Source organism: Drosophila sechellia, chromosome 3R, assembly GCF_004382195.2.
Source record: "Drosophila sechellia strain sech25 chromosome 3R, ASM438219v1, whole genome shotgun sequence".
In the NCBI taxonomy this organism is placed as follows: Eukaryota; Metazoa; Arthropoda; class Insecta; order Diptera; family Drosophilidae; genus Drosophila; species Drosophila sechellia.
In genome coordinates, this window is record NC_045952.1 from 25,534,518 (window position 1) to 25,562,468 (window position 27,951).

Here is a 27,951-nt window from a genome sequence, read left to right on the forward strand (position 1 = left end):
ACGACTTTTAACTTTATTATAGTTCATTATAGACGGATTCAGTGAGCATTTTGAATTTATAGCCTATCGAAGAGTATTGTATTTCACGTGAACCTTTCTCGCATCATGATATACGTGTTTAAGCGTTTGATTAAGCAAATTAAATAAAAACAGAACAACCTTTACCCATTTAACATTCGTGCGTCTAATATTTGCTTTTCCTTGTGGTTATGTCACCCAAAGTTGTCGGAGAATCAAACAGCATGCTTTAAATACCCTACTCGTCCTGGTTGAAGGGGACTCTAGGAAACAAATATCTGAATTTAAATGGATAATTGAAATGAGTTTAACCGAGGCACTGTAAAATAAACAAACTATCCCACTCATATATAAAAGGACCGAAGGTGGAATACATTGTTATCAAACTGGTGGGACTCAAGAGCTCGCTCCAAAAATATCCTATCTGACGATTAACTGTACGAATCTGAAGTAGAAAGCGTGCAACTTCAATCTTCAATCCATCAGGTACACATACTTGTTGTCAAACACTTCACATGCTCGAGAGCTAATTGGGCCACAAGGACACACAGTCCACCTACGCCAGCCAGTTCGTTATTCAAATATTTGTGCGTCATGCCTCATGTGGGTGGTGCCTCCACTATCATATTATGCAAATAAATGTGGCAGTTGACTTTTCCGCTGGCGAAATTGCATTTGCAGTTCGCTCATTAATTATAATTACAAACATGTCAAAGAAAGTGGGAAAACGCTTTTGCTGAAAACGGCAAAGATGTTTCTGGCTATGATTGGGAGTGCACATTCTTATGAGCGAAATATCATTTTTGGCAGCCCCTTTCAGATTCGAAAACTTTAAAAGAATTATATTATTTTTTAAGCATTGCACAGTCATTAGTTAATCATGCCGAAGGGAGCCTTGCTATTCACGGTCACATAGAAGTCGCCCTCGACCATGTAGGCGTTGGTATCAGCTCCCATGCGAACGCTGGAGTAGGTGCTTCCGCACTCCTTGGAAACGGCCTCCTCGTAGTCACCGCACTTCATGGTTCCGAAGTTGTCTTGGCTGACGGCCTCAGCATAGTAGGTGGTGGAGCGTCCGTGGGAGCAGGCTCCAGTCACATCCAGAGGGCAGCCGGGCTGGGTCTTTCCACCGTTGGGGTAGAAGGCTCCCTTGCCGATGGGCTTCAGGAATCCCAGAGTGCCGCCGTTGGTCTGGATGGACTCCACATACCAGGCGTCGTCGGAGTTCAGACGTTTGTTGGGCTTGTTGTAGCTGAAGAGGGGCAGGGCGGGGTCCAGACCAATGATGGTGTGCACCTGGCCGTCGGTGTTCTTGCCGGCATATCCAGCAACATGGGCGCCCAGGCTGTGACCAATCACGTACACGTCATTAAGATTCAGACCGTGGTTGTCCTTCAGGAAGTTGATCAACTTGGCAACCTTCTTTCCAGTGGCGGCGACAGCCATAACAGAGGTGGCGTAATCCACGGAACGAGCACGCGCCCAGTCGACGACGATCACGTTGTAGTCTCCCTTGGAAAGGAAGGCCTTGCGGATGTCCGAGTTCATGCTGTTCAAGTAGCTCTGGGTCCAGCCGTGGATCACGAAACGGGTGGGGTGAGCAGGGTTGAAGTTTGACTTGGAAATGGACTTGGTGGTGGCGTAGATATGCTTGCTGCTGGAGGGGTTCTTGGGCGTGAACAGGTAAAAGTTCACGGGAACGGTGGTCAGGCCACGGCCCTCAAGCCGCATCCATGGCCACCCACTCGAGGGAGCCGTTCTGCTGGGGAACGTACCAGCCGTTCTCCCCGTTGACGCGCTCGGATTCCTCCAGAGCATAAGTCGAAGCTAATTAGAGTAGAATAAGATATTGAAATAAGGCAGGGTTTCGGGATATGTTTCTGTTCTTACCGGCTAGAGCAACGATAGCCAAAATCAGGAAAGTCTTCATATTGTAGTTAACCCCACAACTGATGGTTCTTCAGTTCGCCAACAGTGTCTTTTATAGGTCCCTTGGTGGTCGACTTATCGACAATTGATTAGATCGTACGGCTTTACTTTGGCTGACTAGGTGGTATGGGTACATTAAATTAATCTGATTGTTTGCTTTTCTTTATTTTTTGGAATTCCGAATCAGATCGCATTTTTATCTAATGATAGCCTGTCTTTAGTTGGCTCTCTAGACTATTTTATTTCATGAAATAAAAGCAAAAGTTCTGTGACGCTTATTGTCTGCGATTTATTTTGCAACGTCGAAAGGTTGAGTTCCATTTTAGCATGACTAGTAGAGAAAATATCTTATGTTTTTGTATATAAGCTGGCTTTCTAGGTTTAAAGACTTCGTTATAAAGGAAAACAATAATATTATTGTAAAAACATGATAGGCAAATGTTTAGCTCCTTGTGGGTTTTCCAAGGCATTTTAATGGAAATTAAATATTTTTTGCATTCAGCCTGAAAGACAGCTAAACAAATTTATGCACCAACTCACCAACCAGCTTAAAAATCTGAACTGCTACCATTTTTCAGGAGAACACAAGACGTTGTTACATTTTCAATGACGCACAAATCCACAGCTCGATTTGTACGTGATTTTGTTATTTTTTTGTTACTAAAATCATGTTTAATGCCATCGGTCTCCAGAGGCTCATTTAATTTGAAATTTTTTGCTCTGGCTTTGCAAGTTTTTATTTTCCGATATTGGGTAGATGGGTAGTATTGGGTATATTACCAGTAGAATACCAACCGACAATATGTAATTATTTCGCGGCACACATTTGCAGTTTTACATCGTTGTTAATACAGAATTAATGAGATGTTCATTAATTAAGAGCTGCTGCTTACGTTGAATAATGTTGTTGGCCTATGCCTTTCAACGTGCTCTCTGTTTAAATACCAAAGCAAAAGCCTTTACCTTTAATTCCACAAAAAACTGGAACCTGAACTTTAAATTGGCTACTTTAAAATTGCATTGATAGCAACCTCATTTTCTACGTTATCGAGAGACACTTCACGTAATGCGTAATTTTCTTTCATGGCCAGCTTTTCAAATGCCTGAGAATACAAAATTATTTGAATAACATTAATGAGTAAATTCCAAAGCTCGGAAATATGAGCGGAAGTGGCCTGACATGGGATATTGACAGTAGCTTAGAATTTGGCAGAAAAATTTATAAAAAAAAATCAATTATGGAGTCCAGGCAAAATAAATGACAAAATAAGCTCCGCATACGTTTAGACCTTTGCGAAATTCCCAGCAATTTTATTGATCTGAGATAACAAATTTACCCTCTTGATAACTTTGCCTTGTTCTGGCAGGTGGTGGGTGGGCAAAGTGTTTGGGTGGTGAATGATGTCAGTCGATGTCAGAGTTCATTCGGCGAGTTATTAAAACCAAGCGAAGCTTACATGAATGAGCCGAAAACAGAAACCTATGTTTAAATTACATTTATCCCCAAAGTTTTTAAACTCCGTTTAAACTTGAGAACATTTATTGTATAGAAAGGCAATTGCAATGCTTTTGATTTAAAAAAATCTTCCACATGATAATTGAGACATTTCTTTTATTTTTAAATTAAACTTGTCTTCTATTTTCTGCACATTGACACAATCGAGAAACTCTTATACTGACAGCCTCCCGAAACTATGCAACGTTTTTCGATCGAATGTATCAAACGAATTATTAAGTAGCCGCAATGTAGGACAGAAAATATTTAAGAAACTTAAGTAATTAAGGCCTCAAAATTTCACTTGCAGGTTGGCTGCCAGTAGTCGATTTTGAAGAGCCCGGATTTTCGCCCAGAATGCTTAACAAAGTTTTGGCTTAAGAGCTTGCTCTTCTCCCATTGACGCGCTTGAATGGAGCTCCACAATAGCCATCGGTTGCCTGGTGGCAGCGATAAGATGTACTACATAGCCCCCCAGCAGCCGCTGCTGCGGAACGAGAATGATGACTACCAGGAGGGGTCCCTCGTCCTGCCGGATCCCGCATCACTACTTCACAATACCACCGCACTGCCAGCGGGCGATGAAGGGTTCAGCAATGGATATGGATCCACCACGACGCTCAGTGGCCTCCAGTTGGAGACCTATAATATCACTGTGCTGATGAACTTTAGCTGTGACGACTATGACCTTCTATCGGAGGACCTGTGGTCCAGTGACTACTTTAAGGGCATCGTCTACATGCTCTACATTCCCATCTTTATCTTCGCCCTGATCGGCAACGGAACAGTCTGCTATATCGTCATTTCCACACCTCGCATGCGCACGGTCACCAATTACTTTATAGCCAGCTTGGCCATCGGCGACGTCCTGATGTCCTTCTTCTGCGTTCCGTCGTCCTTCATCTCGCTGTTCATCCTGAACTACTGGCCGTTTGGCCTGGCGCTCTGCCACTTTGTGAACTACTCGCAGGCGGTCTCAGTTCTGGTCAGCGCCTATACTTTGGTGGCCATCAGCATAGACCGCTACATAGCCATCATGTGGCCACTAAAGCCACGCATCACAAAACGGTAAGTATAAGTAAATATTTTTTTTAATTTTTATTTCTGCATGCATCTGTACCATCTACCATCATTTCATTTTCGAAATTAAATTACTTTTCCACTAAATTTATACAATATTTTCTATTTGCCATTAATAGTTAAAAGTATAAAATAGTAAAACTATTTAAGTACTTTCTCCAAAAGCGTTTCCTAACAGTTTCCACATTGGCGTGTCTAGATAACGTTAAGTGCCCACCGGGGTATTTACATTTGTGTCCACATTGACCACTTGACCTAAGCCACGATCCCCAGAGAATGTAGGCTTTTAGTAAGGCGGCTCACAGTGTTGATTGGCTTGTATAGTAATCGGAGACCCAAAAAATCCGAGGCATGCGGCTTGTTAACAAGCACTGGCCGGCCGGACTTATTGCAACCGCCAATTTGCTTGGTAACTGAATACAGCGGTTTTCCCTCGGAAAATCAGCCACTTCGCGGTGTCAATCCACTGACATCCATCTCATCTTCCGCCGAGTTCAAGAGCTGGCGTGGGTATTACACGCTCGGACGACTTTTAATGTCTGTTGCATGTACACAGAGAAAAATTAGAAGACTTTGAAAAAATAGTTACTCAAATCGAAATATCTTTTACAAAACGTTTTAATTGATTAATATGATATTTGGAGGATTATGTTTATTTCTTTTTAATCATAAATTCTATAAGATTTTTCCTGTGTTGTCCAAATGGAAATCTTGCTGACGTCAGTGTTTGCAAGTGCGTGACTCTGTTTCATAGTAGTTGTGGGCCACGAAAGTCATCCTCCGTGGCTTCTGCAAATATTTGTGGGGACATAATGTCAATAAAGCTGATAATTATTCAACATGACCACCATTTATTACCGTACAGCACTCCTTGAGCCAAAACAAACCGAGCTCAGTGCTTAATGCCCGCGTATCACGCTCCATCAACATACTGCATCACTCATACGCCACGTTGAAACGGGAGTAAGTTTAAGTAACATTCAGATGACAAAAAAAGCGTCGTAACAATATGAAGGAAATCAACTCAACTACCCATTTAAATATATATTATGTTCCTTCTGTTTCAGCTATGCCACCTACATCATCGGGGGCGTTTGGTTTATTGCACTTGCCACCGCACTTCCCATACCCATCGTCTCTGGACTCGACATCCCCATGACGCCATGGCACGAGAAATGCGAGAAGTAAGTACCGACCATTTGAAACAGGGTAACAAAATATGATATTATTCGCATGCAGAGAAAGAAATTTATTTTAAAGAACTCTGTTATGAGAAATTTTAGGCATTGTGTGTTGCAATATTAGGCAGTGAAATTTTAGGAAAATTAATTTCGGCGAGTGTTTTTCCTTTGTATCATTCATGAAAATTTGTCTGTGCGAAGACGAATATGTCTGGAAGTAGGCCTAAAAGCTGGCCGCACAGTATTTCAACCCAAAGGGCAAAGGGTGCTGACATTCCTAGAGGTCAAGTAGAGAGCATATTTAATGCAATACGCACATTTAGGAGCCTTCCAACACAACCAAATGGAATTGTGGTCTAGTATAATGAAAATGCAAATAGTGAAATCATCTGCATGCCGGGGGCACGTTCTACAAGTCATTTCTGATTGCTAAAAGTTGACTAAAATTAGTTATTATGTTGTATCGCGAGACTTGAGCTAGATGCAGCTAAAACCCATCTCAAAATGAGGAAAATGAGAATATGTTTTGGAGGAGCCACACATCCTGTCATTGTTTGCAGCAGTTAGAAGGGCTTAGAATTAAAATGAAACTGTGCACTCAACCGAGAGTCCATGAGCGTATGTGCGGGTGTCCTTTTGTGACAGCTGATTCTCGGTGACCACCAGAACTAACCACTTGAAACTAATGCACTGCTCCTCCCTTCTTCCATGTGATGTCCTTTGTGCGCGTGCATCCATCAGATACATTTGCCGCGAGATGTGGCCGTCGCGTACGCAGGAGTACTACTACACCCTGTCCCTGTTCGCGCTGCAGTTCGTCGTGCCGCTGGGCGTGCTCATCTTCACCTACACCCGGATCGCCATCCGTGTCTGGGCGAAACGACCGCCAGGCGAGGCGGAAACCAACCGCGACCAGCGGATGGCACGCTCCAAACGGAAAGTGAGTCCATTTGAAACCCTGAATCTCCACTTCTGAGCCACCGCAAAAACTAATTTGCGCTTAAAATTGACCCTTCCATTAGTCAAATCCCCGTGAGAGTGGCCATGGCTAAGGGTTTTTGTGCGAAAATATATGGTGACTTCAAAAGAATCGAAAGTAAAAGCAAGGAACTTAGGATATGTAGTACACTTGCATCATTTCAGTGTAACTTATGTTGTAAATACACTTATTTATTATTTATCTTATTAAGCCTAAGCATACACAATCAATTTGCTTAATGGAAATAATTGTTGAATGCAGAATAATTTGTAATCAACGTGTTATGTACGATTTCATGATGTTTGATCTTAGCAGGTCAAAATGCACAAGCAAATTTACGAAGCATTTGAAAATAGTTTGCAAATAATGTTGTTCAATGAGCACTTTAATGGGTCCCCCGAAGCTTATTTAATTGTTATTATTAGTAAATATTCCCCAATCAGTGTGCTTATATATATTTAAGCAAATACCAGTAATCGCCATGGCCAAAACTCCTCTTGCATAATTTAAACCATCTCCTGTTTGGGTTGTGTTGACTCTAAAGTTTAACCCCAATCGCAGCACCTTGCCGCTGCCTCGATCTGCAGTCAATGACAAGCCCCCACTTGCTGGCTGCTCCAAGTGAACTCAAACTTAAGTCGAAGCCCAGGCTCAAACTGAGCCATCAGCAGGATGCAGTTTGTGGAAACGACAGCCACGATGACGACAGCTGTCGAAGCAGCAATCTTCAAATTGATTTTGCATTTTTTCCCCTTTTTTTTCGCTCCGAACAGCCAAAGAAAAATCTGGGGTCAATGGGGAGCAAGCGTGGCAAGGCTGGCTTCCTGCTCCTCACTGTTGATTTCATACCCTAGCAGGGGGTAATCGCACATTTTGTACCACTAACAACTTGTATCTTAACTAACAATAAGGCAGTGTTCTACTCTTTCAACGTCTAAATGGATAATGGAGAGCCAATCCATGTCTGCAGATTTGTCTGAGCCTAGGGCTATTTTATTTTTACATAAGTTAGTGTGTTTAAAGCTTTAACTTCTTGAGCAACTACTTGTGTTATTTTTCGAGTCGGATTTTGGGGCTGTGGCAGCGTGCCAAATGGCATGTAATGCTCACATAATCACACTGTGCAGACACAGACACTATTTACAATAAACTTGCACGAGCCGAGTTTCGGCAAAAGTAAATGAGAAAAGATTTATGCGGTGCATGTGGTCCGTACTTGGTACAGGGGTCCCCAAACCTATCCACCTATCCACTTGCCAGCTGGAAGCCTGTGCGATCCAACGAGATTGCCATTGCGTCTGCGTACAAGTCGCCTTCGCCTTCGTCGTCTGAAGATGCCATCCAGCGTTTTATGGTCTTCCAGGAAATCAATTGCGATGAGGATGGGGGTGGGAGTGCTACGTAACCACTATACTTGTCAAACGAGCCCCCAAAGTCGATGGACAATTGTGCAGCTGAGCTGAAGAAGAAGACAGCCGAAAGCCAGTTGGCCAAAAATGTAGTCATGCGAGCGGGCTAAAACCTTTTCTGGACAAATGACAGACACACCCTTTAATGTATAGTAATAAATTGGGAAATATCTTATTTCAAAACTAATTTAGTTCTTTGAGATTCTTTATAATTCATATCATTTTCAGTGCATATTTTGTGGTCTTTTATAACAAACTTTTAAAATACAATTTACCTTCTTATTTAAGGGTCCATACTGATGTCCACAGTCAGTAATTAAAATGCCATATTTGCTGGAGAATGCAGTCACAGAATGCCTGAGTTGGCCCAATGACTGCCCAATCCCAGAGATCAGACAGTCATCCGACAGGGACTCCTTCAGCTGGCCAACAGAAAGAGCCCATGCCAAAAGATGAAAATAAAAACAATTGCTGACAGTTTCGCCCACCGCTGTGCAATGTTACCCAATTTGAGCCCAAGGCAATGCAGCTTCATCTGCCATTCACTTTTGCGATGCAGTGGCTCCAAGTGCGGCTCCCCTCCAGTGTCCAAGCTCTGACCATCCTTTGATGCAGTTGCCCAAAAAGTGGCTACCAATAGCTATTTGGTTACTTAACCCGGCAACAATTTTGCTGACTTGGATTTCTCATTTTCTCATGACGGCTCCCTTCGCTCAATTCGCTGCCATCGTCCATCGTTGACAATTTCTTCCTTGTGTCCCGGCATCTATCGAACATTTTTGCCAATTGGCAGCTGAAATGATTAGCAAATTACTCGATCTCCCCATGAGGCCACGACTGTGTGTCGCAGCTTCCTCGAAAATCGTAATTGTCGCCCGTTGTCAAAAGTCGATTGGAAACTACAAGTTTATTGGGTAATCTTGCTCAGACTTAATTGCTTGTGTGGGCAACTGGAAGGATTTATGAGTGACTCGCTCGGCATAACAATTAAAGTATAATTCTACTGACCAATAATTCAATTATTCCTCAATTCCTTCGATATAATTCACTTTGTTTTTGCTGTACAAATGGCATTCCCATTTGCCATTGCACTTTTTCAATATTTGTCTAGTGTTTCCTAAATTTGTTTGCACGAGTTGCAAATCGCAGTCCATCATCTAATTGCTGGGAAACACACCGCTGGCAAAACAATCAGTCGGAATGGTAAATCCAAAGTGGGAATAATATTATTGCTGACTTGGGGCGATGACACTTCATAGTTGTCAGCGGGGACGATTGCGGCTTTGGATTGAGTACGTGTATCGCTATTACTTCTTTATTCTTTTTTCGTTTTTGTCTTTTGCACAACCAACTATCGATCTGCTGGGCAGCATTTGCATTTGCCATCTGCATTCGATTCTATTTTGTCAAAGTGTCGACTACGAGTGTGTAATGTGTAGGAAACGCGGATTGTTTGGCGCGATTGCTTCTTGTTTGCTGGCGAAACGTTAATTGCATAATTGACTGCAAGAGGCGTAACTCTTGGCCAGAAAGTGCCATGCATTGGCCATCGTTGTCATCGTCATCGCCATCGCCATAGTGATCATCATCGCCACCGTCGTCCTCTCGATACTTGAGCCCCTGTTGGCCGCCCCATGGCTGGTCAAAATGCAGACTGATGAGCCATCCAACTGGGCAGGTCCCGAACAGGAGGCGGCCAGCAGTCCAAATTGCAACGGGTTACCATTTCTACTTTTTCTCTTTTGCATTTATATGCCTCACAAGGGGTATATGTTATTTTCAAATAATTCAATTCGATTCGAATGCATATTATACAAAAATGTTCCATTTAAACTATTCTTGACTATGGTTGTGAATAGAATACATTGATCTTAGAAAGCAATCTTTGTTCTGAAAGAGTATTTTGGGATGCGGTCTGCTTGATTTAAGTTGAAATTTCTTGTTTTATTTCTCCGACTGAGGCTGTGGCAGACGTTGCAGCCGCGTCATCGTCTTTTCTTTTAGCTGAATTGTGTTAAAATGTTAATTTCGCGTTACGTAATCTGTGTCATATCCAGCAGGCAGCAGGCAGCCAGTCGGAGTTGGCCGGGCAGCTGGGATCTTCATCATCGTCAGCTCATCCACGTCCCATGGCTGCACGGACACAATGGGGAGTGCATGTGAAAAAAGTGAGAGGATTCCCAGGCTTGGCCAGTAAGCTCGACTTGGTCTTCCCGCACAGCCGGCTAACACACACACACCCATCAGATACAACTTTGCACACCCACACTGCGCTGCGGAGTGCCGAGTGTTGAGTGCACTTTGTGCGTTTTGTGGCAAATTAAAAGATAAAACCCACAGAGCCGGCAGCTGCAGAAGCAACCACTCCGCAAACAGGCTGCAATTAGTCTCCCCTTCGTGCGATTTGTTTATCTCGCCGCTCGGATCTCGGATCTCCTCCAGCTGCGATTCCGGTTCCCTCTGCGGATGCACGGTCCACCGGATGGGTAACACTCGAGCCCTTCCATGTCATTGATTTATTTACGCCCAATTTATTGCTGTCTATTTCTGCATCTGCGTATGGCAGGAAACAACTTTGCAGAAATACAGAAACTTTGCTTTAGCTCACAAAGATTTAATTTTATTTTTTCCCATGCGTGTAAATGTCAGCACGTTATAACAATGTAAGAATTTACACATTTTTTAAATATAAAGACTGCAAACCAGTAATATTTTTAATGTTTTCTTGTGCCATTCTAATACTCTATGCATCTAAGTTGCACGTTAAAGAACTTAACTGCCCAAAGAAAAAAAGAGCTGTAAATTTAAATGCCAGATTGTTTAAACAAGAGACCGTAAATATACCTTAAAAATTCCAATTTAAAGCGTTTGAAATTTTTCGAATAAATAATTATCCAACACCTCCACAAATATATTTGTCCTTACAACTTGGTTTATTCATGGCTCTCACAAATATTTGATGAGTCCTAGTCCAAATTTTGGATTCCTAATTCTGAATTAATTATGCAAGAGTCTACTATTTGTTCGCAGTCTTGTGGACAGATCGTTGGACTATTACATAATGAAGCGTGCAGTCCATTAATTATGGAACAAACAAGTAGAAAGACATTAACATTAACCATCGACTTTATGGGCAGCTCATTTGGACTGTTTGCCCTCGACTATAAAATTTATCAGCCTGTTCGTATTCGGTCAATTTTGGCTTAAATCAATAAAACTGAATGCGATGGTGGTTCAATGGCCAGGAGCTTTGCGGTGTTCAGGACCATAAATCAGCCAATTAATGTTCGTAAATTAAGCATAGACAAGGTGAGAGGACAGTTCGTGTATGTAAATTGGTTTCAAATCGGTTACTGTAGTTGCGGTAAAGGACAAAGTCCAAGAGTATTGATGCCGCTCCACACCGATGCAAATGAGGTTTAATTATGGTACTAGGAGAATGCACTGTCTTTTGTTGGCCAGAAAGAGCAGTTTGTGGCCAAAACAAAACGCGTTGGTAGCTGCAGATGGTAGACAGCTGTCCGGTAATTGTGGTTGCATCTGCTGTCGATTGAGAAAACATCTTGTGCAGCCGTTGTTTTTGCCCCCTGTTTGTGCTTGTTTGTCGGCGTGGTTTGTTTGTTTGTTTGGCGCCCGAACAAGTTTATTCTACAAAAGTGAAAGGTTCGGACCTGCATTCAACTCTTATGAATGTCGACTGGGTGCAATCTGTGTCAGTGACGCACTAAAAATGTTCGGACTCGAAGACGAGTGCCCCTAATGGAGATGATCACTTGAACTTAACGACTATATTTCATTTGCGTACACTTCAGATAAAAGCTGTTTAAGTTCTATATCCAAAAAAGATATATTCGTGGCTATTTAAAAAAAAAAAGAAATAAATCACAATTAGCTAGACTACATTATTTTATCGCCAAGAAATTATGGTAAAAGTTTTTTTTAACGTGTAGCCATACACAACCTAGTTGTATTACCATGACGCAGTCATTGAGCAAATCAATGGGGCTGCTCATTAATGTTAGAACTATACGACCGCATCAAATTGCAGCTGCTACTTTGTCACATTGCGTATACGCCTCGTATGGCGTGGCTACAAATGAATGGGAGAGTCGGCTAACAAGCTAACCCGTCATCGACAGCATTTGGATAATGCAAATTTGTAGCTGACCAAGGATAGTGAACCATTCGAGTCAAAGTTCAGCTCTGGTTGCGTAATAATTGGAAGTGGCAAATTAACGACAGACTTAGATAAATTAGCTTTAAATTCATTTAAAATACTACTGAAAAGTTCAACACTCGTTATAGTTGTTACAGTGGCATTATGAAGTTCATCAGTTGGGCCTGCCCAGGGAGTCAAAATGTGTGATTCGCGGCATTTTGAGCCCATTTTCGTGAATCCATGTTTCAGCCTTCCAACTGAGCGGCTTGTAATTAAAACGTGAACATCGCCTGCCGGGCTTTTATTTAACCGCAGGCCCACACCCTTCATGGGAGTCTCTCCCGCCTCCAACTCCAGCTGTGGTGTTCATTTGCTGGCCGGGTGATAACATCAGGTGGACAATAAAAATGCCCTGACTAGTTTCAATTTATGAAGTGCAACATCTCTAGCAATTATTTACTTATACCTTTAACCGCGCAGTATTTTTCACTCTTTGTAAATAGGTCGCCGTTATATAACATAAACCTCTTTAAAAATTATAAATGTTGTTAGGAATTTTCCTCTGTGCAGCAATCAAATGGAAACCAACAGGTAGCTGGTGTCGGACTTGAGAAATGGCAGACACGAACAATTTAGATTAAAACGGATCCCCCAGAAAAGGGAGGGGGATGCTGGCCGTACTTTCGAGCCCAACGCTTTCCTATTTCACCCATCGAACCACACGAGGAAATCCCGCACAGAAATAATTCAAATTGATAAGCCACTGCTAATGGTCAACTCTTAATGACCAGTAGCAGCGGCGAAGCGGGTTAACGTTAACTTGCCTTCGTTTTGTTGTTACTTCTTGCCTCATTGTTGCTGCTGTTGTCGACTGCCATTATCTTTGAGTTGGCACTTTAAACTCGTAATTAGTTTACACTTGCGGTAATTGCGGCATAAATCTTCAGCTCGCCAAGTGTCGTAATAGCCAAGGCACACATACACTGGCTCTCACATGCGGAGCAATCCCTATCTGGATCCCTGGAGGCGCACGAGTGTGGCGCTCGTTCCCAACAACTTTATATGTGCATCCCTTGCCACACACCACCTTCTTCCCAGCTGCATTTCCAGCTCCATTCCCATAGCATCCCATCGGATACGATCCCATCCATGCCAACTGCCGCAAAATGATTTGTGGCCTTAAGTAGAGCTCGGAACGTCGTGCTCTGCAGAAAAGTTCAGCAGCTGGCTTGTGGACTCAAAAAACATGGCAACAAAAGCAGTTCGACTGGGCTAAAAATAAAAATAAAATCCTCCAAAAAGTATAATAATATCAAGAAATATTTCTAACCTTCTTGATGGAACACATCGCAATGTACGACCAAAGCTTCGTAATAATTTTCAGAAAGTCAATATAAAAATGATATGTGAACAGTTTTGTTATTTGGTGGAGTAAATAACATTCTCCCACATAAACCTTTGAAAACAGATTTTTAATATTTTATATTTCGAGTGCAGAGACTGCGACTGTGTGACTTTTTGCCGCCAGCTTGAGTTCGCCTGTTGCCATGCCATTTGCAAATAAACAGCGCCACTGCAAATATCATTTCTATCCCGACTGCAAATAAAGGCATGAGCATGGCTCCCCTGGACAAACCCGCATCCCACTCTTTGAGTAGGAGCATTTGTTAGTGGTTCTCATGGCGAAAGTAATATGGCCATATCATGGCTCGGACCTGGCCCATGACGCAGCATCTGCGACCTTTTCCGCTCCCCGAGCAATTGTCTTTGCCGGAGCGAGTGCGTGGGTGCCTTTATGGGTATTGTCGCACCGTTTTATGGAGCCATGGAGCTATTAAGGTGTCGTCTGTGCGACTGTTGCCACAATTGCCCCATTGTCTGCCAGGTACGGAAATGTCGCGTGCTAAGGGCTTCCCCCGTTTTTGTACATATTTGGCTTAAGCGATAGAGTTAATACAGTATTGGGGTAACGATGACTGAAGTTCAGTGGGTTAGATGCAATGGGTATTGAAGTGCAATGTTGCAGCTCATTGGATATCTCAAAACTATATGAAGAAATTTTGATATGTTAGCTTTTAAGTTATAAGAAACTTAATGTAATAATTAAAATAATAAGATAAAAGTGCCTAAAAACCTCGAAATCTCTTGTCAGATCGAGTAAATTAAAACCGTAACTTGAGCTCGAATACGGAATTGAATTTCGTTGTAATGGAAGATGTTAACACGATAGATTAAAAGAAAGAAACAGAGTAAAATTGGCTGGGAAAATGGTTTCATTTTGTTTTTCTTCGGCCAGCCGTCTGCAAAGAAATGTGAAAATGTGCGAAAGAAGCTTGCGAAAGTGAAGCACTTTCTCCCGGCTCGATTTTCCCGAAAAGTAAACAACGGTTCTGCATATAAGTTGTAGATACAGATACCGAAAACCAGATAGCTGGCAACCGCCGACGGACCACGACACGACCATGCATATCCGTGAGATACATTTGCTGATGCCTTTTGGGCAGCATTGTGGCGCCTCCACTCGCTTAATTAAAACGTGAGCATTTGCGGGTGGTGAGTGTTCGGGATAGTAATGACTAAAGGCGAGCACAAGCCACACCAATTCGCCCAGAAGCACGCATATCAGATGCAAGTAGATGCAGATACAGATACATTCATGTGGCTAATCTACTCGTGAGGATGCCAATTAGTGGGTGCCTCGATAATGGTGCGATTAGCATAAATGCGTAAAACTTTCGCAAAAACAAGCCACCGGGATGTCCAGTTGCAGTTGCGGTTGCACAATTCGGTGGATCGCATTGCCGCTCGGATGCATCGATGAAATACGCCCTAATTCGCACAATTATATGGTCACATGGGTGACCAAGGGGCAAGGTAGATACGCCAACACATTGGTTTCACAATTTGGGTATACCTATTAGTTGTTGTTATTAAAAATTTAAAGCTATGCGTAAGAACGTTAAATGTACTAATTGAAGTTTTTAAAATTAAAGAAGAATAAAACTTATATAAACTTTACCCAAATGTCAATGCCGTATCGAACTTACAGTTAGTATCAGATTAAATCCAAACCCGTCGAAGATTTGCCATTAAATGTAACCAATTCGACTTTACTATTATTTTATGGGTATTAACATGGAAAATTACAAGTATTAAATGCTTAAAGCTATCTTTCCTGGTCAATTTCTGCCCACGTTTCTATCCGTCTCTTCCTGGAGGGCGAAGTCGTGGCCAAATTCATCTGAGAAAGAAGAAAAAAAAGTGCAAGTATCTTGTACCGACGAATGTGCCCCAAACTGAGCTTTGGGTCCGTGGTGGTTATGCCAGAGCATTTCCTGACACGTTTTCCCATTCGAAAGGTTAAATGTTGAGCCCCTTTGCCAAGACTTCGCCGGGTGCGCCTCCTTCGCCTTGGCCAGACACTTTTGCGGTCTCCGACTGCCAACTGGCAGACCCACAACTTACAACTTACAACTGGCTGGCTGCAACTGTGGCAAGGTCTGCAAGGTTAAAAGCTGCCAGCTCGTGAATGCGACCACTTGCGGTCCCATTTGCAACTGCTGCGAATCCGCGAATTGCGGATCGCCAGCCTCCGGATGCAAACCAGTTCCACCAGTGACCTTTTCGTGTCTCGCGCAATTTTCATAAGCCCCTCTAATCGAGCCGCGTGTCAAGTGCGTGAGTTGCAGCATCTGGTGATGATTAAGGGGCGGGGCAGTTGCTGCAGATCGCAGATATATATCTCCCAACTCCAAGGAAACTGGTCAAATGCTTGTACATTTTTCACAAATTGAGCACGCAAAGTTATGCGCCACATCCGTTTTGCATCAAAAGTGCGTGTGCCTTCAAGTGGCAAACTGACTTGGGATTTAACGCTTTAGAGGTGTTTAAATTGCCTTCATTTTGGGCCTTAACGAGTTGGCCTTTCCACAGAATGTTCGATCGCTCTTTAGTGTTTTTTTTCTTTCGCTTGGTTACGCAACAACTGATAAGTCCCTTTCACTCTTCTTTCTTTGGGCCATTGATTATCTTTTCCGCATTTACGATGAAGTCATTTTGGCAAGGGACAATTATCACCACATTGCATACGAATTCGTGAACGCCCCGATCCGCCGGCCATCGTCAACATCTCGGACACGTTCGCTCATTAATATTTGCACTGCCAATTGAAGCGGTTTCAGGTTGTCTTAACAACTAAAATGGAAATGATGACAACACCAGCGGCAGCAACAACAACTGCAAAACAAGCAACGCCGGCTACTTTGCATGAATACAAACCGCAACTTGATCTGCAAAGTCACAGCAAATCGTAGATACTCTATAATAATGAAGAAAAATATTTGTTACAGAGTTAAATAAATGTTAAAAATTTTTTAAAATATATAAGTTTAGAAAACTACCTTACAAGTAATTGATTAAATTTAGGTAGATCCTAATTGTTGATGTACATATAGGATAGTAAAAATTTAGTGCATGATGATTGAATAAAGCAAAGCATCAGCTTCCAGCATTTAATGAATTAAGGCTGAATGAAAGTACAACTAATAATTAATTATTCCTAATTGTTACTTAATGCTCAATCGACTTATAAACGAAATACAAAGAAGACTGAACTACTATTTAAGTTGCAGTTTCAGATTAATTACGAGTGACTGCATGTGACGTTAAAAAAATACTTCAATCGGCAGCGTCTTCATCTTGGATGGCAGTGCCTAAAAGCGAAAGTTAGCCAGCCAGTTCCGATGGGAATCTCAATCTCTTTGTGGACTGGTCATTTATCTTTGGGTTCAATTTGCGCTTACCCAATCGGTTACGGAGGATTTGGGGTTGGGGGTGGTGGCGCCGAGGATTCCCATGGCGATGTGGTCACGGATTTTGGAGCTGGGGGTGCTGCCTTCCATTGGAGAGCCGGTCCATGGTGGTCATCCTTTTTGTCGCGTTGCCACGCGTTTTGCAGTCACCATAAATCGCCTTGATTATCGCGCCATTCCAATTGACGGCAGAGGTCTCGTCTCATCTTTCATAACTCGATGGCCATTGCATCCTGGAACCGGGTTGCGTAACCAATCCGCCGATGGTCCCATGGACCACTCTCTTTGGTTTGACTGTCATTTGTCGGCCGTTCTTTCACTTTTCGCTCCATGCCCTTAATTGATTTGAACAAGTTTTCAGCCTCGGCCGTGTTTATCTTGACAATTTCGTATTTCCCCTGGCATAAAGTCTCTTTCCCCGCAGGCCTTCAGTACCTTGAATCAATCTTGTGACCCCAAGTTACTGGTTTATACTTCAGGCCTTGTGCTCTTGGCCAAAGTGTGAAAACTGAAACCCATTTACGCAAAATATGATTTCATGTATTGACTTTTGTTTGTGTGAGGGAAGCTGCTTTAAACTTGGCTGTCAACTTCAATTACTTTTGACAAAGTTGTCGGCTTTCAATCGAAATTGAATAAGACCAGCTTAACCAAATTACAAGTTCCTTTAGAGCAGTTGAGGAAGTTTTTCAAGGTTTGTCCCATAGTGCCCAGAGTTTTCCTGACTTCTTGGGATCTCTAAAATCTCCAGAAGACAAATCGAGACTGCAGCGGATTGCAAAAGACTTGAAGTTAACTCCACTGCCGCACGCAACAATGGAAAGATACAAAGATACGGTGATACAAAACTATCTGCCGCCCGAAAAGTAAAAGGAATCCCAAACACCTCACGCATATTTACGTCTTCGACAGTGCAATTTAAATAATTGTGGTTTCTTCTAGCCGCAAGACTGAAGACTTGGCCAATTGCATAAGCCGGCCAATAAAGTTGCGAATCCGACTCTGTGCTTAATGACCATTTGCATTATCTTCTTGCCGAATTGCACGGAGTTCGTCCAGAGGAACTGGCCACCTATCGAGCAGTGTATGGGGATGTCTTTGATGAATAACGAATATTTCGACAGATATGCAAATGCGAATGTGGCTGCCATTGTTGGATCGATGGCCGAAAGACTCGCACGTTTTTCCCTTTCTCGGCGGCTTTTCTTCGTCTCTTCGGGTCTCCTGGTTTTTGGGGCACGTGGAGCTGCTGATGGACAGATACTCGTAATGATGAAAAATTGCGCGCAGAAAATGCAGAAATGAAAATGAAGAGAAAACACAAAGCGATTTCCGCTGATTTGGGGGAAAACCTCTTAATATGACACACAAAAAGATATTTTCATTTAATATGCATTTGCTGTCTCCACCCCAAAAACTAAAAAACAAATAAACAAATCAACCTCAATGACCGCGATCCCACACAATTTAACCCCCGCGGTTCCCACCGCAACCATAAATTACACCGCAATTGGCATTATAAACTCAGTTCCAATCCCCAGATTTCACCTCCATTTCAGTTATATGTACTTCAGTTTGGGTGGGAGCCGCAGATATTTGAAATTCCACTCCGCGGCAAGGGAATCAATTGCAATCCAAATGCAATAAAAGTTTGGCACATGCAAATCCAAGTGAGCGGCATGCCCTTATTGGCATACAATGTGCTTTTCTCACTCATTTCTATGACGAAGAGGGCACATCCTTCAATATGTTAAAATATGATTTATTTCACCTAATATAAGGCACAAAATAAGGAACATTCAAATATTGTATGCCATATATTTGGTTTCAAATATTTGGTTTCATACATTAAATCTCTTGTTTTCTCTGTTAACTAAAATGCGATAAATGCAGATATTTTTGAAAGCCCTGATGTTGTAAACCACTTTATACTGCTCTCTTTTTTTTGCTGTGCATCGCTGTTGGTTTTAATTATTTCATTAGGTAAACTTTTACGATATGCATTAAGAGCAGACTGGCGCACAATCAAAGTCGGCAGTTTTTTTCTCACGTTTTCGCTTCTGCAAACTCGGCAGCATTCAGTTTTAGGATTCATTCGAATTGCGCCTGATTTGTAAAATTACGCATACGCCCCGTTGTGCGCCCGTTTTATGGCCTCTTTTGCATTTGTGCCTGTGCACATTTCATAGGTGTGAATTTGATTTTTATTCGGGAATTAAGTTGAGAGTTAGCTTCGTAACTAGTCTCCCTCGTTGCGAATCCATATGGAGTAACTTCTGCTCAACTTTGAACTTCGCAGTTACTCTTCCGCGGTGCCAGAAATGCAGCCAAAGTTGCAACTTCAAAAGTGATGTAGGTGAAATGCGTTGGGTATGTGCGAGAGGTGGCGGATGATTAATGTTCTGCAGTTGACACGACTTTTCCATTTGTCAAAGGCACCGAAATGCGGTGCAATAACACTGCTCAGCAAATTGTAACTTAGTGGTATTCCACTAAAATTGCGTCCATTAAACGGCCACTCTAAATTAAAGAAAAAATTGCTATATGTCATGCAAATTTGATATTGCAGGGCACAAGAAACAGGGATCCAGGTGTGAAAGTGCTTTGCAGCCATGCCCGACATTGCAACGTGTTGCAATTAAATTAACAACTTCTTGTGGGTTCTAAAACGGAAGCCATAAGTTACAAGGATAAAGGTGGAATGGTGTGGAATGGACTGAAAACGCAAAAGTTTTTCATGCTTTGAAAAGGTCCAGAAAAAAGAATGCGGCTTTGTTGCACTTGTGAAATATTTACTAAATTCGTTTGCTTCTTGCATTTCAAGAAATCCGTGCATTGTTATACAAGTAGTTTTTTAACCAAACTTGTATGGAAAAAACCTAAAACTCTCAAATAAATTGCTTGGTTTACCAGTTGTTTAATCCAATTTCGAAGTGATAGCTGCTGTAGACATCTGCAAATCCGAATCCAATTTAGTTACAATGGGCAAAAGTTTACGCAGATACACGCACCAACTTTTAATTGCCGCCTGCAAATGAAGGTTAATGACAAGACTGCCAACCACTCCGAATGGGCCATTCGCTATCAGACATTAACATTTTCATTTGCCGGCGACCTTAGACAATTTGCCGCGATGCTTGAATTGCCAATGGTCAAACCGTTAAGCGAAAAGCCAAAAAATAAAAGCCAACTCTGTGGCAAAAAGTCGTTGACACTAATTAGCATTTAAAAGTGAGCGAGCAGAAACTTTTGCGCCGGCAGAAGAGTTCGAGTAGCAACAAATTCAATTGAATTGAACATCTCGAGCCGTTAGACATCCGAACATAAAATAAATAATAAGTCTGCAGATCGCGAATCGATGCTCCGATGCGGCGATACCATCGCGGACAGATGGAAGATGCAATTGACGCGCCGGCGGCAACATACAACACACACCACAGCCGCATGCAACATGCACCAACTGAAGCAACACCAAAAATGTCAAATGTAAAAACGGCGAAACCGTTCAGTCGGCTGCACAAACTAAAAATACAAAAAAAAAAAGACGGAGAGAAAAACGCAAAGATCCTAAACACAGAAATCGCATACAACAATAAAAAAAATTTGCACGCTGCCGTTTGCCTAACAAGCAGGAAGTGTTGCTGGGCAGACTGGAGATGGAAAACCGAGGAGGAGGAGGAGGAGGAGGACGAGGATGAAGTTGTGGCGAGCGGGATGATGCCGCCGGTAAAAACCAGCGACAATGGATGCAGGAAGCAACAACTGTCGTCGTCTTAGCCGACTTCCTACCCATCATCCGCCGCCCGCCGACTCGGTCCCCAAAATCATAAAAATCCCCCACTTGCCAGGGATGCTCCCATCTTTTTCTCAATTGCGTGAGCTTTATCTTTCAGTGTCAAACTGTAGGTATTGCATCTTTGTATCTTTTATGCAACTTTCTGTTGTTTCACCGCCCACCGAGGCGTCGGCACAGTGAGCAAAGTTCAAGTCATCGGAATCCCAGCTATGCATGTTCGGATGCCTGAGTAAACAAATTTCCCCCTGACATTTTGTGGGTTCACACATTATATGCAAATGATTTTGTAGCTGCACGAAATTTTAATTACTGCTACTCAGAAATGGATACATGTCAGGAGTTTATTTACAACGTATATTGGAAAATTAAGTGGCGAAATAAATTGTGTGGTTAGTATTCATTTTATTTGGCGAGTCAAATTCTTATCTGAAAACGAATAGTGATCATTAACCTTAGCTAAACGAAATGTTTAATGTTAAAAATAAGAGAAAATATTGCTGGATTATTTTAAATTAAGCGTAACATCCATTTGTCTTATACTTACATTTCCCTTCCTTTGCTACCCATTCAAATTACGTCCCATATTACAACTTACTGAGTTAAGCTCTCCAGTACACTAAATCTCACACAGTTGACTTTACTCCAATTTAAACGCTTTTTATCGTCCCCAAGGCATTGTGGCCCCCCATCGACTGTGTTTGGCAGCCACAGTCGACCGCTGCTTTTAGCCGTTTATTTTTAGCCGCATTGTTGAGCGTGAGATTTATCGCGAGCTGCGGTTTCTTTTTGGCCTTTTGGCGATCGGCGTGCTTTTGGCGCTATTTTCCCAGCGGCATTCGGAAGTTGAATGAAAAACGTTTAGTTTTGGGGAAAAGGAAAGCGCTTACTCACCCTTTGGCTACCAGAATACCCTTTTTCAATATATTGCTTTAAAATCCGTAATTCCTTTTTTAATTTGTAAAATATATGTTAAATAAAATGTTTCATTGGCTTAGGATACAAATCAAATAGTTATGTAAAATACTATATTTTACGGTTTTTTAAGCATAACTTGGCTTAGAAGTAAGCCACAGATAGCCGATGTGCATTTTTTTACATCTGATCATCTACAGAATCAAACTAAACTACTTCCATGCTAAAGTCAAACAAAATTTTTTTTGTCAAAATTTTCGATTTTTTAAGGGGTACCATCATAAAAATTTTCAAAAATTCAAAAAAAATTTTTTTTTTAATATTAAAACAAATTTGAATGCCAGTTTAAAGAGGATGATTTTTCTAGCTCATCAATGTATGACATTCCACATTTAAACTGATTTTTAAGAGTACCTTAGAAATGCGAACTCAAGAAACGTTTGCATTTCAAGGCGACCGCTTTTCGTGGACTCAGATGTGAACTCGAACTTGGATTGCAGCTCCGATTTGCATTCCCATCCGTCGAGTGACATTCGGAGGCAGCGGAGATGCAGATTGAACGGCCACTGGTTGCTCCTCGGTGGCGTGTGCTGTTGGCCAGGCTTTGAATTCGGTTTAATTCGGCTCTTTTGGCTCTTTGAATTCGATTTCGTTTCCCAGACCGAGCAATTTATTGCAGCCTCGAGTTTGTCAATACACGAAAAATCGCTCGACGCTCGTTAGCCAAGACAGTGTTTGCAACTTGTCCCGAAGAAAAGCCTTTTTTAGCTTTTTTTTCTTTGGTTATGCAACCGCTGAGAGCGATTCAAGGTGAAATCGCAATAGGAAACACTGCCCGGCTGACAGCTGACTGCAGTTGCGTTTTAATTTTTATTATTATTATTCCTAAGAGCGCGAGCATCAGCGAGTTTAAGCCAACATCCTCACGGGCAGCAAAAGGCGGAGCTGGGTTGTGTTTCCCCACCCCCCACCAGGTGGTAATTACACACACCCAAGCCACAAAGTCGTTTGTCAAGTGTCGTTTATGAATTGCCGTGATTCATGAGCGCTCGAATTTAATTACCAGGATTGGAGAAATGCTCATTCCATTAGCCGCAAGAAATATGAGTAATCGAGTGGACTTGAAAACAGTGTCAAAAAACTGTGATGTGTCAAAAAGTGAAATACACTCATTGATTTTTGAGGTGAGCGCTGTTTGGGGCATAAAAGTGTTAATTATATGTCAACTACTGTATGTTTCTATATTTATTTGAGTCGTTACTGTACCACCCAGGTATTATTTTATGCACCAATTCGTTCCCCCTTACATATGTTTCTTCCTTCATTTTAAATGTCTTTATGTTTGCATGCCCTGCTGATGTTTTTTCATTTGAAGCTGCCGCCGTAAAAAAGAATTTTATTTTGTTTACAAGTTTGAATTACGCAACACATCAATTCAACGAGCCATTAGTGCGTAATAGTTGTAATAAAATAAACAAAAAATTACAGATTTAATTGCAGATAAAAAACTATGATTTATCCATACGCGGAATGATTTCTTAAATCTTTTATATTTTGTTTTATGTTTTTTGATTTTTCCAACAAAAGCAATTTATCATAGAAACGTATGTAGTTAATTCTTAAAAAATACTTGTTTGTTACTCAACAAAAAGTGCAAACTTGCAACATACTTTATCACAGCAAAGTATATGTTTTAAGTCGTATGAAATATGCAACTGTGAGCCGAAATTTGGTAACCTCACATTATGCACCATACCCATTTGGGGTTTCAAAAACAAACGCCATCCAGAGCCAACATTATTTGTGATTTATTTGCCATGGCTCGAACGCCAAGGATGTCTGACAATAAATACTATCCCGCCTGGCAATTACTTTCGCACACCAGACACGGCCAACCCAGTTTTATCGTTATCTATACGGAGAATCTATGGATCGCAGGCCTCGCACAGTGGCACACTTACACACATTCGCAGTCACAATCACAATCACACTCATTCACTCATTCAGTCAGTCATCTCATCCATCATGGCACGTATTCGCATTTGTCGTGCGAGGGGGCAGGGAAATTGGGCCCCCCTAGAAAAGAAAAACACAAAGGCAGCCCAGAGATCCGCAGACAGTCATCAAATTATATTCGAAATTGCCATTGTTTGCAGAGTGGAGAGACTGCGAGCGCATCGGGAGTTTTCCTACGATTTTCACTTTCGTTGAGAGCAGAAGCGTGCAGAAATTTTCCAAATTCGAACCCCAGAAAAGCCTCCGTTCGCCAGGCCAGCTGACGCTGAAGTGAGGGATCGGTTTTAACCCAGCAGCGGCAAAAGCAGCGGCAGCCCAGCGGCGATGAGAGCGAAAGTGCACGACACTGGGTCTCGGACTTGGCCAAAATGTGTGGCCAAAACGAGGAGCTCGAAGAGAGAGAGAGAGAGAGCTCTCCAGCACATCCACATCCGACAGCGGGAAATCGGCGGTGCTGTAATAAGTTGATTGTGCGGTAATTTCGGTTTCACTTGCCATCCCACACAGACAAGCAGACGGTAACCCCACAGATACAAGTAGGCTGCGAGTTAAAGATACAGATACTTTTGCAGACAGAGATACAGACAGATGGCCAAGACAGCGCCTCATTATTGGCCTGCTCGCCACGCATGCGCAGTGCCCAGAAAGCAAAGTCGCATCATCATCACCATCACCAAAAAACGAAATACGAAAAACCCAAGCCGAAACGGAGACCCTCTCGCAGTTACAACAACTGCTGATATTGTGGTAGTGGTGCTGTGCATCTGGCTGGATTTCTGTATAAATTGGTGATGCGGCTGCAGTGGTTCGTCAGTGAAGCATTTGATTTGGTCTAATAAACAGCAGCCGAGTGCAATCCGAGGATATAGCAACGTGAGGCACTTAAAGCTTTGAGTTAACCCAAACCGTATAACTGAATCCCCGTCCTGTTTCTGTTCTTCCCAAAAACAAAAAATCATTGCATCTACACAAAACCACAGACCGAGGATTACTGTGACATAGTGCCGATTGCTAAAGTGTGTGCGTTGTGAACGAAAAAGCCGTGAATCCCCATCTAGTATCCATAACCCGTGATTGTTCAGCCATGAAAGCCTTCATCCTAATGTCCTGCCTGGCGCTGACCGCCGCTCGTCCTGAAGCCGGATACAACTACAACCGTCCTGGTGGCGGCGGTGGCTCCGGCGGTGGCATTGGCGGTGGCATTGGCGGTGGATTCGGAGGTGGCGGTTCCGGCGGAGGATTCGGTGGTGGATTCGGCGGTAGCAGCGGCGGAGGAGGATTCAGCAGCGGCGGAGGCGGTGGCTTCAGCAGCGGCGGTGGTGGAGGCGGTGGATTCGGCGGTGGATTCGGAGGCGGCTCCGGCGGAGGATTCGGTGGAGGTGCGTGGCCTCACTTGCGAATGTAATCTCAATTTAACAAAACATAATGTTATTCACAAACAGGCGGCAGCATTGGCGGATTCGGAGGCGGCGGCGGTGGTGGTGGTGGCACCACCTTGGTGCAGAAGCACATCTACGTGCACGTGCCGCCACCAGAGCAGGAAGAAGTGCGCCAGCGCCCTAACCTGCCCATTGGCCAGTCCCAGAAGCACTACAAGATCATCTTCATCAAGGCCCCATCGCCACCATCGTACCAGGCTCCGGTCATTCCCCTGCAACCTCAGAACGAGGAGAAGACTCTGGTCTACGTGCTGGTGAAGAAGCCCGAGGATCAGCAGGACATTGTCATCCCCACGCCCGCACCCACGCAGCCATCGAAGCCCGAGGTGTACTTCATCAAGTACAAGACCCAGAAGGATTCCAGCGGCATTTCTGGAGGAATCTCCGGCTCCACTGGTGGCTTCACCCAGACCAACACCGGCAATGGTTACACCTCTGGCAGCGATGGTGGCTTCACTGGTGGAGACAGCGGCTCCATCTCGGCCCCGTCCAGCAACTACGGACCACCTGGAAAGTCCGGACCCTACTAAATGGATCTTCAACCCATCGTGAACTCAAAATTGCGAACTTCGAACTCGGCCCAAGCTGCTGACTAGTCCTGTCGTTGACACGCCCCCAAACTCTCTCATTTGAGTACCACATCATCCACATCACATTAACCACCTCACGATCTTCGACCACCATGTGTCCCTGAATTATCTCAGACTTGCATCACTCCTTCTAAACAAGGGGGCGGCGCTTTCGCCCACGACTTTTGTACATAATACGTTTCCATCCTTCCGTTTCCACTCACTCTCACTATCCACCTTTTTGCATCTGTACATTTTTCACCTTCAACTGAATTAGAGTCTAACCTTCAGCCCTGCCTCGAAAATTCTATTAGCTAATAGGCGACAAGTGCGGGTTCCTTGGATGGGAACCTCATCTGGCGCCCGGAAGAGCGAATGATGATGATGATGATTTGTAGCAGAAGATGATTTAGCGGGGCCTGACTTGCTCCATACATATAAATACATATACATTAATTATACTAGGCTTAAGTACGTTATGCACAAATAAAAAAACAACGGTGACAAAATTACGAAAAAAAAAAACACTAAGATATTTTCATTTCACACTCTCTAAGCTAATTGGTACTTAGTAGCCAAGGAAACTCCCTAGCTGATAATTTTCCCCAAACTAATTAAGTTCTCGAAAAGGGTAGTTGAACTCTGGGGGTAGTGAACTAATTAAATATTCATTTTCTTTTGTTTTATTTTTCTATAGATTTTATGCTAGAAACAAAGAACACAGTTGACCAGCAATTTATATACTTATAATTAATTTGAATCGCTTCTTGGCTAAGTTTTCATTTAAGCTGTTAGCCAAGTTGCGGTGGAAAGTGTGCCAAAACTTTAAAACGGCTTTTGTGGCTCCAGTTGCACAATCGCGAAAACTCTTTTATATTATTACATGTTTTCAGGAAAAGGGCAGGAAGATCGTTCGCCTGAAGTTTGTTCATGACAAACTTTTGCTTCGGTTTTTCCCCTCTCATTACCAACTGCTTTGAAACCCTCCAATTTGCCTTTCCTTCATTTTCTTTGTGAATTTCTGTTTATTTTTTTAATCTCAATCTTTTTTTTTTGCCACAATGTTTTAATGCCTTAAGTATACAGACAGCATGGCATTGTCATTGCCGGCCGAGCTTCTTTCCCTCATTTTCGCCAAACTCTAGTACTTTCACTTCATCGCGTTTGTTGCTGCTACCTTTAACCCATATCAGCCTACTTTATATTGCAATAATTAAGATAATTCAGATGAATTTGAAATTACGCTCCCAGGCTTGCGTACAACAATCAATTTATACATTAAATATATAAAATATATAAATATTTCTTTCTAAAGGGGTGGCATTCAAATATATCACCCAAACGGGTTAACCATATATTTTCGTCAATTTTTACAGGGGGCTCAGTTCAATTCGCTGTGCCTTTGTTCCCAGCGTCATATTTCACTGGCATATGCTTCGCTTCCGCCTGTCTGGGCCAAAAATGAACTGCTGCTGTTGTTTTTACCATGACTATAGGTTTACCAACGGCTTTTGGCCGAGCAATCAATGGCAATCCGTCATACAAAGCGTCGCCCTGCGGCACACATTTTGCTGGATTAGTTTGAGAGCCTCTCACAAATCAAATATGAATTTAAGAAAAGCTAGTAAAGCTTGTTATTTCATATTCAATATAGTCTAGTATAGATATTAGAACGTTCTAAATGAAAGTATAGTTTGGTAGTAAGGGGTTTTTCAATAAGCCTAATTAATTCTGTTAGCCACACGTGAGGCAAACGAAGAAGTGGCCAATGAATTGAAACTTTATTGATCCTGCCCAAAAACCGGACATGACCGCTTGCAGTTGGGAAATTTGAAAAGTTTCTAAGGTTGCAAATTTGTGCACTTTCCTTTTCGATGGAAATATCCCTTTGCTTAGGTAACAACTGTCACGCAAAGCAAACATAAACAGATTTGTTACACGGACACTGGAAAATTGATTATTTTATCATCCTCCTCACAGCCAGAAATAAATATATGTATATGTATGCTGTGGCACAAGCCAACATTTTCATGACCTTTACTTTTCATCCGGCGGGCGTGATGTTTCCTCTTGTGTGAGTTTTTTTTTTCATTACCCATTTTCACGCCCACAATAAATCGCAGTTGAAACACTTGCGAAAGGTCAAAAACAAAAAAGG

At 42.5% G+C, this 27,951-nt stretch overlaps 3 protein-coding genes across 3 annotated transcripts in view; 2 read left to right on the forward strand and 1 right to left on the reverse strand.

The window, feature by feature from the left end:
- The window catches only part of LOC6617123 (RYamide receptor), a 51,156-nt gene that overhangs the window by 18,660 nt on the left and 4,545 nt on the right, over nucleotides 1-27,951 (forward strand). The window contains exons 2-4 of the mRNA XM_002041414.2: nucleotides 3,753-4,510; nucleotides 5,590-5,706; nucleotides 6,445-6,643. Of these exons, the coding sequence (XP_002041450.2) occupies nucleotides 3,855-4,510; nucleotides 5,590-5,706; nucleotides 6,445-6,643 (972 nt within the window). The 5' untranslated portion in view covers nucleotides 3,753-3,854. The remainder of the gene's footprint in view (nucleotides 1-3,752; nucleotides 4,511-5,589; nucleotides 5,707-6,444; nucleotides 6,644-27,951) is intronic.
- LOC6617120 (pancreatic triacylglycerol lipase) lies at nucleotides 25-1,954 on the reverse strand. Its single transcript, XM_032723468.1, is given in 3 exon segments — nucleotides 25-1,744; nucleotides 1,746-1,845; nucleotides 1,909-1,954. Coding segments are annotated over 3 exon segments (996 nt in total). The 5' UTR covers nucleotides 1,949-1,954; the 3' UTR covers nucleotides 25-888.
- LOC6617122 (pupal cuticle protein 36) lies at nucleotides 24,570-26,312 on the forward strand. The gene is made up of 3 exons (XM_002041413.2): nucleotides 24,570-24,658; nucleotides 24,766-25,164; nucleotides 25,228-26,312. Exons 2-3 carry the CDS (start codon nucleotides 24,870-24,872, stop codon nucleotides 25,752-25,754), a joined length of 822 nt encoding a protein of 273 aa, XP_002041449.2. The 5' UTR covers nucleotides 24,570-24,658; nucleotides 24,766-24,869; the 3' UTR covers nucleotides 25,755-26,312.

Excerpts from the sequence above, each read along its gene's own strand:
- LOC6617122 (XM_002041413.2), top strand. The coding sequence starts at position 24,870 with ATGAAAGCCTTCATCCTAATGTCCTGCCTGGCGCTGACCGCCGCTCGT. Across the intron at positions 25,165-25,227 it reads CGGCGGAGGATTCGGTGGAG|GCGGCAGCATTGGCGGATTC; the intron begins GTGCGTGGCCTC and ends ATTCACAAACAG.